Genomic DNA, 11,303 nt, shown 5'->3' with positions numbered 1-11,303 from the left:
CTCTCAAATAAATAAATAAAAATCTTTAAAAAAAAAAAAAAAAAGAATGGCATGATATTGTAGTGCCCACAATATACCCCTTTCTTCTTATTTTGGAAGCATTTATGTACAAGTTGTTTTGTAAATTTGTCAATGATGTTTAAATTCTTGAAAGGAAAGTGCTCAGAGTTCTGATCCTAAAAGTAACATGAGAGAGAAATACAATTTTTTTAGTGTTTCTTTCATATTTACAAGAACATTACCTCACTTTATCAGCAGATACATACATTCACAAAACTATTCATTTTTGGAAAGTCTTTGTGGAGGTTCGTTGAAATTGAGAGTTCCCATCATGCATTTAAAATAAAATGCATTTCTCAGCATTTTAGGGATACATCAGGTGCTCTCGGAAGTCTCCCTCCCTCCCTCCCCGCTTCCTTTTCCACCCCTCACCCCAGGGTCTTGGTTTCATCTTGTTCCAGCTCAGGTCATGGGCAGTCAGTCCCCCGCAGTCCTTTTTTTCCCAGGTCTTCACATTCTTCACAGAAACCCTATGCCCTCATTACTGTCATTACTCCTCTTCTTCAAATGCAGAGGCACAGAGAAGTTGAATAATTGGCCGAGGGATACACAGCTTGTGAATGTGGAGCTGGACCAATAGGGCTCCTAGCCGCGTGATGTGGCTGAGTTGTGCAAAGGGCCCAGCTAAAGCTCTGGCCATGAATTTACAGTCGCCCTGGATGTGGGATTACCCTGGTAGTTCGTGTGTGGTTTGCAGATGTGACCACTGGGGTCAGAGTTTGTGTGCAGCATTTCCGGGGTCAGCTGGTGAAGAACCCAAGAGGATGAACATCCGGGCCTCTGTGCCAGCTCCCCAGGCAGTGACGCGCCACGCTAGAACAGCGGTCCCCCAGCTTGGCGTTGCTAGAGCCACTGGAATGTCCCTCTCCTGTAATGAAACCGTCTCATCTTTTCCCGGAGCCCTGCCCAGAAATTCCGTCAGTGGGTGGGATTTTCCCCATAAATGCTTTCTAAACCGTTGGCACCAACTGTGTTGCTCACCAGTCCTGGAATCTTAATAGGATAGGCTTGAATATAGGTTGTGGTCTGGTCCATATTTATAAACGCAGGAGCTTAAGTCTATTAAATCTGTATTTTTCAAGGTGTTCGTCTAAGAGCCTCATCGATGAGCCAGGCCTTTGAGAAGCAGCGCATGTAGAAACTTGGAGATGCAGATTAAATTGATCTCATTTTTATATGCAGTAATTTATTTAGTCTTAAAGATAGAGGAGTTGTAGAATGTAATCCACGTGGGTGTTTTTCTGTGGGGAGAGAAAAAACCTTGTCGATGATTTCCTGTACAGGGTGCAGAAAGTTTCTTTATCATTTTCATTACCTGAATAATAGTATCTACTCTGTTCCGAGGCGTTCTGTGGCTTGGTACAGAGATTTTGATCAGAAAGACTTACTCTGTTGCCAGGACTTGTAAAAGATAGGCCAAGATGAGACTAATCCGAGCACAAAGAGGGGTTGAGCAGCGGTGTACCCCCCACCCCCGGGGCAGGGGACAGATATGCATGCCCTGTGAGCCTCCAAAATACCTACACAGAGCCTGCCTCGGAGTGGACGCCAGTCCGCGTTCCTGAGTTCGGAGGACCAAGCAGATGCACGTACCATTGAAGTTTCTTATGAGAGTTTTGAGTGAAAATAATTGTTAACTATTACCACTGTCCTCTGCAGAGGGAGGAAGAATGTAGTACAGCACACAGGCATGGCATGAAGTATTTTGATATACTAATCCTCACAACAACTTTCCTTGCTGGTAGGAATTATGGTGCTCATTTTTCAGAAAATGAAACTAAAATGAAGAGTGATCTAGTAACGTGCCCAAGATCCCACAGCTGGTAAATGGAGGCACCAGGATGCATATGCATTCTTTCCAACTCACAAACCTACATTCCTTCTACCGTGCTCACATAGTGTAGACCCCCATAGTCTCCATGTTTTTAAGGCTCACCCAGCCATCTTTCTTCAGAGGTGAGGGACAACAGCCCTTTTTATTTCTTTAGATCAGATGTGAGAAGTTTTGTTTTCAACCAACGCCTCTTCACTGCCCGTTTTGTATTTGCAAACCTCACGTTAATTTACTGTTTTTTTGAAAGGACAGAAATAGAAAATGTTCCACTGATCTGACTTCAAAGGAAGAACAAATTGAGGTGAAACTCTACTCAGGATATATGTCAAATTAAAATGTGTAGCTCAGTTATGGTCAGTATGATAGAAAAGAGCAAGAGCATCTTTAAAACCTGCAAACACTCTGGGTGACAAATATCAAACTCATGTACTGATGTTGTTCATCTTTAATGACAAAAACTAAAGGCTTTTTTTGACCTTTAAGGTGGTTAAATATTATCAGAGTTGATTATTGACAGTGCTTGCCACTAAAAAGTTTGAAAAGGCATTTTATTTTTATTTTTATAAAATGCTCATTGTAAAATGGAAAAATTCAAGCAGCATAATTTTACAAAAAAGGGGGGAGAAAGCAAAGTTACCCCAAATTCTACCATTACCACTTGGTGACCGTTCTTCCAGGCCTCTCCCTATAAATATGCACAACGTGTATGATTTTAACAATTTTTACAATTTTGGAATCATGCTGCTCATGCTATTCATTATCCTAGAGGTTTCACACACCTGTCAAGGACAAAAAAGAGCTCTTTTGAAATATTCTCTCCCCTTTCATTTTAAAGAAAGGAAAACCCAACTTTCCTTTGGAGAGTGCAGTGGGACCCATTTTATAAAGATCAGCTTTCAAAGGAGATGTGTCTCCCCCTTGTGGCCCTTTAGAGGATGGTCATCAATACCTCGAGACTCATGTTGTGTTTTTGCAACTGTAATCAGAAATGGTGTCAAGGGGCGCCCGGGTGGCTCAGTTGGTTAAGCGACTGCCTTCGGCTCAGGTCGTGATCCTGGAGTCCCGGGATTGAGTTCCTCATTGGGCTCCCTGCTCAGCGGGGAGTCTGCTTCTCCCTCTGACCCTCCCCCCTCTCATGCTCTCTCTATCTCATTCTCTCTCTCTCAAATAAATAAATAAAATCTTTAAAAAAAAATGGTGTCAAAGCTGGAACTTGTCCAGTGGCCTTGATGAAATCCAACATGGGGGCCAGAGTACCTCCGTCTGTCCAGAGAGCACCTCCGTCTGTCCGGAGAGCAGGAGCAAGTACTCTGGGGTAGCGTGGCACCTTCCCTTCACGCTGCTGCTCTGGTAGGCAGTAGCTCGGTGCATTAGTGTGGTGGGTGAGAAACAAAAGCTAGGACTAGAGATGACTGTCCCAGCTTCTAACACTCAGCTCTCTCCACAGTTTCCTCTTTAATCACAGCTTCAATGCTATACTTTCATAACACTGTTAAAAGAGCTGATCTTAGCAGCCAAGTGACTCTCCCTCAACCTCACAGAGTCATCACCCAGGCTTCTGGGAAGGAAGGGGGAGGCCCTCGGTAGGGTGTGATTTCCCTTTAGAGGAATTAGCAAATGGACCAATCACTTGCCGTCTCGTCTAACACTGTTATATCCAACTTTTGACTTTACAAATTAGTTTGGGATGTTAGGGAAAAATATCTCTTTGGAGAATAAGTTGAGTTTTCTTATCTATGTATACGTGGTGATCTCAGATCCTGGTCAGGCAGTGTAAACACGGTCATTTTCTGTAAATAGGACCTTAGTAGTTGGAGGGTTTCACGTTGTCTAAACACAAAGGCAGAAGAGTTATATTTTACATCTGAATGAGCACGTTTTGATTACATAATGTGTTCCTTTTCCTCTCTCCTGTGCAGTATATAGTAGAATGTCATGGGATCACCCTTCTTCCCCAGTTCTTGGGCATGTACCGGCTTAATGTCGATGGAGTTGAAATCTACGTGATTGTTACAAGAAATGTGTTCAGCCACCGTTTATCTGTATATAGGAAATACGACTTAAAGGTGAGATTTTTGTTCATGTTTATTAAGTAATTAAACAAATGTTGTAATTGATCATGCTAAACACTTAGGAGGTGCTCAGAGCTTAAAGCCACCAGGCAACTAAACTAGCAGTGCTCACCTGCAAGTGAAGCAAGGATCGCTTGCTGGCTTTACCAGACTTTTGCACATGTTAGGAGGTATCACGTCTGATTTTCAAGGAGTTATTTATTGAACACCAGCTACATACCAGGCACTGTTTTGGTGCTGGGAATAGTGTGATGAACAAAATGGACCAGACCTGCGCTCAAGGAACTGACATTGTGGTGGGTGCAGACAGACAATAAGTAAAAGTAGTGAGTAAATCCTATAGCATAGTAAGAAGTGGTAAGTGCTATGGATAGAAGTGAAGATGGGGAAGAATGGGGGACAACCCTTAAACAGGGTGTCGGGGAAGCTTTCACTGGAAAGATGACATTGCAGCAGACCCAAAGGAAGAGGGCATAAGCTGAAGGAAGGGCCTTCCTAGCAGAAGACACAGGCCCCGAGACCGGCTATTACAAAGACCCTAGGTGAGAGGCACACCACGGGAATTCTGAGGGGAGTGAGGTGAGCTGACTCTTTGGATCACTGACTTTGGGGGAGGATGTCCAAGTTGGGAGCTGGAAATTTGTGACCTGCCTGCATGGCAAATCCAGCTTGGCCATTTTTGTAAATAAAGTTTTATTGGAACATTGCCGTGGCCAGTGTTTCTGCATCACGTGTGGTTGCTTTTGTACTATAATGGCAGAGTTGAATAGTACCACAGAGATTGTTCGGAACCACAAAACCTAAAACATTTACCAGCTGACCCATTCAGAAAAAGATTGCCACCCTTTGGTCTTTGCCAGTAGATCTCAAATTTTTTGATCTCAGACTCCTTCACTCTTAAAAGAGGACCCCCGGTACAGCCACTGTGGAAAACAGTATGGAAGTTCCTCAAAAAATTAAAAATAGAATTGCCACATGATCTAGTAATCCCACTACTGGGTATTTACCCAAAGAATACAAAGACACTAATTTGAAAAGACATACGCACCCCTATGTTTATTGCAGCGTTATTTACAATAGCCAAATTATGGAAGCAACCCAAGTGTCCTTTGATAGATGAATGGATAAAGAAGATATGGTATACATATACAATGGAATATTATGCAGCCATTAAAAGGAACGGAATCTTGCCATTTATAACACCGTGGGTGGATTTAGAGGGTAGCTAAGTGAAGTAAGTCAGTCAGAGAAAGACAAATACCGTATCATTTCACTCATGTGGAATTTAAAAAACAAAACAAATGAACAAATTTAAAAAGAGACCAAAAAAACCCCAGACTCTTAAGTATAGAGACAAACTGACGGTTATCAGAGGGGAGGAGGGAGGGGGATGGCTGAAATAGGTGATGGGGATTAGGAGTATACTTATGATGAGCACTAAGTAATGTATAGAATTGTTGAATCATTATATTGTACACCTGAAACTAATATGACATTGTATGCTGATTATAATGAAATTAAAATTTTTTAAAAGGAGGACTGTCAAAAGCTTTTGGGTTGTATATACTGCTATTTACAACGTTAGAAATTAAAATAAGAAATTTTTAAATGCTTACTTTATTTATAATTTAAAAAACCATTACATGTTAGCATATTTTTATGAAAAATAGCTGTATCTTGCAAATCAAAAAATTGAGACAGGTGACCTTTTTTTTTTTTTTTCCTTTACATTTTTGCAAATCTCCCTAATATCTGACTTAATATGAGATAGTTGGAATGTCCTATCTGGTTGTGCTGTCTGTTGCGATGTTACTTGATTGACGTGTATGAAGAAAGTCAGACCTTAACACAGATACATAGTTGGAAAATGGGAGGGTGGGTGTTTTAATAACTTTTTCAGAAGTTTGTGGATACTGTTCTTTGATATTCTACCAAAACCTGACGGCAAAAGGTAATTTCTCAAGGCTTAGTTACGATGTGGGATCAGAAATCACATCAGTGAACTTTCTGTATTTATTTCATTAAAACCCATTGGTCTGTTTGCATGCTTTGATCATTTGAAACAGATGCAGTCACTGAGTTATGGGGTCTTCCAAATATTGACTCGTTATGCAATATCGAGAAGTCACATTAATATCACCACAAGTCTCATAAGAGAAGTCTTTAAGTATTGAGAAGCTGTCATGCTCACAGTGGTGGATACAAGTTTTTTAAAACTCTGATTTCCACTTGAAAGCTCAAATTTTACCATTGGCAACAAGCCCTGTGCGTTGTTTTTGGTGAAACGCCAGCACACGGCTCCCCAGCACGCAGCTGAGCCCCACAGCCTTATTCTTTGAGCAAATAACTACCAAACGCCCAGATCTGAGTAAAGAGATTGCCAGTTGTTCTTTCAGGTAAAAATGTTTTAATGAAAAAAGCGGCTAGTTGAGCTCGTAACTTAAATCATCACAAAAATGACTGTTCTTAAAACATTCCTTCTTCACAAACAGAAGTGTTTTATACGTATTCCCACAAAGAATATGGAAGAAATGTGTACTCCATGGTCAAGATTTACTAATTTCATTGCTTCATCAAGGACATTTTTAGACATATATATAATGTATATTTTGTATGTATTTTATGACAAACTCTATTAGTAGCATTCGGTGCCACTGGATTTGTGCTAAGCTGCCAACAGTTTTGCCCACGATTGTTTTTGTAACATCCATGCAAATATCAAGACAGTGAAAAAGGCCGATCATGTCTCAATATTATTAGAAAGATGTTTTGACTTTGCAGAGCCCTCCAAGGGTCTTGGGACCCCAGGATGCTGAGCACACTTTGAGAAATGCTAGTCTAAGGGAGGGAAAATGGTTTAGGCTTATCTTCTACCCTCTGGAGTTCAGATACACTGTATAAGCTTCCCAAATACAGCCTTGCTCTGTTCTGCCTCCAAGTTGAGGCAATTTTGTCGCCTGGAATCACCCCGGTGGAAATCCCAGCCACTCTCCAGGGCTCTTGGATCATCTCTCTCACTCAGCAACCTTTGCAGTGCTGCCTAGAGGATGGACGCTGTGGAGCATTACGGGACTTTGTTCACGGGTCTGACTCCCCTATAGAATAAGCCAGAGTGACCTCTGAAGCCTCCTGTCCTGGTTTTATCATTTGTTAGCTGTGGGTGGGTTGCTGAACTTTTATTGAACCTCCGTTTCTTCATCTGTAAAACAGTGATAACTATATACCTACCTTTGCTGGGTTGTTATGAAGATTCGATTACACATGCGCACGTGCACGCGCACACACACATCTGTCACGTCCGGCATAATGTGTAGCATATGGGAATTGGCCAGTGAATTTTGGTCGTGACTCATCCATCCTACTAGTAAGTGCCTTAAAGGCAAATTTTTGGTCCTTTTTATTTTTCTATTCCCCTAAGATAGTGCCTCGTTCAAGGAAGCATCTAGTAAACATATCTTGATGTAAATTATACTTCTAGACTGGATATTATAGTTTTAATTTGCCTCAGACTTCCTTAATTTCATCTCCCTTTTTTAGCTTGTAGAATAAATTCTCTTCTTGCCAGTACTTTCGGTTGTGATGGAACCTGGACATCTGGCATCATTTCATGGCTCAAACTCTTGGCCTTGACTTACTAACCTTATTTTCTACTTCTGTTTGAGTTTTTATTTTGAATTCATTTAAACTTGGGTGAGTTCCCCCCCTCCCCCAGGCTAATGATCTGCATTTACATAGAGATGAAGCTTCACCAAGAATCAGAAGCAGGGTAAATTTTACTGCAGGAGGGAAAACACACACACACACACACACACACACACACACACACAGACCAGAAACTTGGCTAAAGATACAAAGAGGAATAAGTTTCCTCCTCTGACCAGGAGCATAGGCAGTGCTCAAATATTGCAAATATCCCGTCTTTTTTTTTTTTTTTTTTTTTTAATTTGGGAACATTCTTTGTTAGAAATCAGTGTGTAAAGGAAGCTCTTTGTGGTCTGTATTCAAGAATCCCTAAAAAAAAAAAAAAAAACCAACCAGGAAAACGGACCATTACAAGTGGCAGCTGCTGGGTTTGTGCAGAGGGTGTGTGCTGTGCTTGTGCAGCGGGACCACACGTTTTCCTTCACGAACAATTCACATTGTCCCTCATCGTTTCATGGGTCAGCTTTGTGCTCCTCCGATGCTCCCCCAGAAACCCGGAGCATTTCCCCTGGGCTAATAGCAGCTTCTCTGACGTCCGCCGACCTGGGAATGCTGACCACCAGGGGGATGGAGCTTTGATCCAGGGCAGGGGAGGGGGACTCTCCACAATCCGCTAATGCACGGCTGCTTCCAGGGCAATAAACGCCGATACAAGAGGTGGTCGGAGAAGCGCGTCACTGCTGACCTGGGCTTGCCTGGGTGGCCAGCGCCACGGGGGAAGGGAGAGCGGTGAAGTGGTCGTGATCCTTCTCCAACCATTTATTCAGGGAATGCCAGGCATTGCTGTGTGAGATACTGCAGCGGTCCCCGAGGAGCGCGAAGAAATTGTTCTTGTTGTATTGACATCGCTAGGAATTCACTGGCCATCTGCAAGCCAACTTTTCTTTTGCGTTAGCATCTTCCACAAACAAGGGGAAGTTTCTCTTCTTGAGCTCTACCCCACGCCCCCGTTGGCATCTGGGTGGGCTTGGGTCTTCTCGGACAACCCCAGAGCTCTGAGGTGTGGCTTTGCAAACCAGTGCGGCAGAGTAGAATTGCAGAGATCAAGAACTGTCTTTTCTTCCCCTTGATACCTTTGTGCTCAGCCTAGGGCCTGGCACAAGGGGGTGCAAGTAAATATGTGTGAAGGGATTCCCAGAGTGAAGGGGGACAGGAAGGACCCACAGGGTCTTACTCAGAGTAGTGAGGACAACATGTCCATCAGTAACTCTGAAACAGGGGAGAAGGGCAGGCAGAGGGCTAGGACGGGCCCACATCTAGAAGACGTAATGTGGGGAAGGAGGAATTTAATGCCCCAGTGGCTACTGCAGCCACGAGTGGCCCACATCACCTTTGAAGATATAAGACCAACCATTTCTGGCAATCGAGGCAAGAAGCAGAGCATGGTTTTGATCTGGTGTTAATAAGTTATCATTCAAAGGGCGCCTGGGTGGCTCAGTCGGTTAAGCATCTGACTCTTGATTTCGGCTCAGGTGGTGATCTCAGGGTCGTGAGATCAAGCCCCTGCTTCAGGCTCTGTGCTGGGCATGGAGCCTGCTTAAGATTCTCTCTCTCTCTCTGTCTCCCTCTGCCCTTCCCCCGCCCCATTCATGTTCTCTCTCTTTAAAAAAAAAAATCATTAAAAAAAAAAAAGTTCAAGTGATTGTCAGGTTTTCTGATCTCCAGCAGGGGGACAAGAACCAGGGAGAATCAGCTCAGGTGACAAGCTAGGGAGAGGGTTGGAGATGAGCCGGCAGGAATGTCTGCAGAGCGGGGAGTGCCCACGGGGCAGAGTTGTGACCAGGGAGGGGACAGAGCTCACTCAGGGCACGGCTCCAGAGCGAAGTGGGTGCTCCTTTATTTCTGCACTCTGGCCGGGCACACTTGCGTAGCTTACACGTGTGAAGCCCGATGCCTCCCATGTGCGTGTTTTCATGACGGTCTTTGTGTTTCAGGGCTCTACCGTGGCTAGAGAAGCCAGCGACAAGGAAAAGGTGAGTACCCTGACATTCCCACCGCGGTCCCCTCCTTACGTCCACTCTTTCTCTCCTGCCTTCCACTGCGATTCTTCCGTCTCCCCTCTGCCACGCCAGTGAGAAGCACGTCACTGACCTGAGAAGTCTCCTGCCTCCGCTCTCTTCCTCAGATTAGCTGCCCCACACTCTTTGTTGGGCAATAGTAGTTCTGTTAGTTTTAAGTGTGGTTGAAAGAAACGGTTCATATGCAACATGGTCCTGAAAGCACAGCCATCTGTGTGGTTACTTAGGATCCAGACGCAGTTACAGCCCAGTAGCCAGGGTCCTAAACCCGCTCTTTCCCTAACTGGCGGCTGGGAGCTCCAGTCCTTTCCACGCCTCTCTGAGCCCTGGTTGGTCACCTGTAAAATGAGCGTGTTGAGTTTCAGTTTGACCTGGAAAAGGTTGGCTCGGATGAGCTTCAGACTCCTTTCCAGCTCTAAGATAGGATTAGAGTGCTTTTGACTTAAAGAATTAGGGATGTGGAGATTGTATCTTATATTTTCCTGAGTCACTGGACAGCAGGTAATATTTGAACTACGTTTGGTTTATTATGCAAGAGTATAGACAGATTCAACTTGAATCAGTTTGATTAAGAGTTTGGGAACTAGCTTTCTGTGTGGCGATTGAAACTGACCCAAATCGACATTTGCTTATACGAAAGGTACCTCGATACTCTCAGTTACTCCCCCTCCTCATCACCTGGCAAAGTTTTTTGACCAAACCGTTGAAAGCGGGGCTCAGGATTTTAAATTACGATTTTAGAATGTTCTCATCCTGTCTTGATTTGAATTTTACATTTCGGGAATCTACTTTTCTTTACTCATTCGGAAGTATTTATGAATTTTTTCATGGCTACCATCCTAGCTTCAGGGGCTAAAATAAGGAACCACACAGACACATCTAGCAGGCGACACAGACATTAAAATAGGAAATGACAGTTATCATGTGATAAGCAGTTTAATAGGGAGCATGTAGCACCTGACTCGGTGGGGGCAGGGGGACAGAGGGGGGCACCTGGCGCTTTAGCTGGAGGGTGACATAAGCTGCACCACTTGGAAAGGCTGTTGGAATAACTCGGATAGAGTGGTGGCCTGAACTGGGATGGTGGAAGAGGATAGGTTATAGGGAGATTTAGGAAGAAGCCACAGAAGCCGGAGACTTGATGTGGGAGGCGAACAGTGCCAGGGAGTGTGTGTGGAGGGAGGGTGGGGTTCAGAAGGACTCCCGTGGGTCTGGTTTGGACAGTGGGAGTGTGTTGGTCCCACTGAAAGAGAGAGCGGAGTGGAAGGAGGCACTAGAACCGAGATGGTCAGTAAAAAAAGGCTTGGAAGACCTCACAGGAAGGGTGATCAGCCAAGACAGGGAAGTAGCTGAGGCCACCCAGGATGAGTGTATGGAATAGAAGTATGTCTAGAACCAGCCCAGAAGAACTTCATCATTTAAGGAGTGGGTGAAAGGAGAGAGTCCTGCAGAGGATCAGCCAAAGAGACAGGAGATGAGCAGACGAGCCAGGAAAGTTTGGGTCTGTTCAGACATTTACGGAGTATCTTTTGTGAGCAAGCGTTTCTCCAAGCATTGTGAGAAATACTGCCTTGAATAATGCCCCTGGTCTTGGGAGACTTGCCCTCTAGTTGTATC

The 11,303-nt window shown here is 44.0% G+C and overlaps 1 protein-coding gene across 2 annotated transcripts in view; it reads left to right on the top strand.

The window, feature by feature from the left end:
- Positions 1–11,303, top strand: part of PIP4K2A (phosphatidylinositol-5-phosphate 4-kinase type 2 alpha) — a 173,686-nt gene that overhangs the window by 133,464 nt on the left and 28,919 nt on the right. For both annotated transcript variants that reach the window (XM_032425909.1, XM_032425910.1), the window contains exons 5-6: positions 3,814–3,960; positions 9,603–9,641. In XM_032425909.1, coding sequence (XP_032281800.1) covers positions 3,814–3,960; positions 9,603–9,641 — 186 coding nt within the window. The remainder of the gene's footprint in view (positions 1–3,813; positions 3,961–9,602; positions 9,642–11,303) is intronic.

The sequence above is a fragment of the Phoca vitulina genome, unplaced genomic scaffold, assembly GCF_004348235.1.
Source record: "Phoca vitulina isolate PV1807 unplaced genomic scaffold, GSC_HSeal_1.0 scaffold33, whole genome shotgun sequence".
In the NCBI taxonomy this organism is placed as follows: domain Eukaryota; kingdom Metazoa; phylum Chordata; class Mammalia; order Carnivora; family Phocidae; genus Phoca; species Phoca vitulina.
This window is presented reverse-complemented; position numbering and strand designations above follow the sequence as displayed.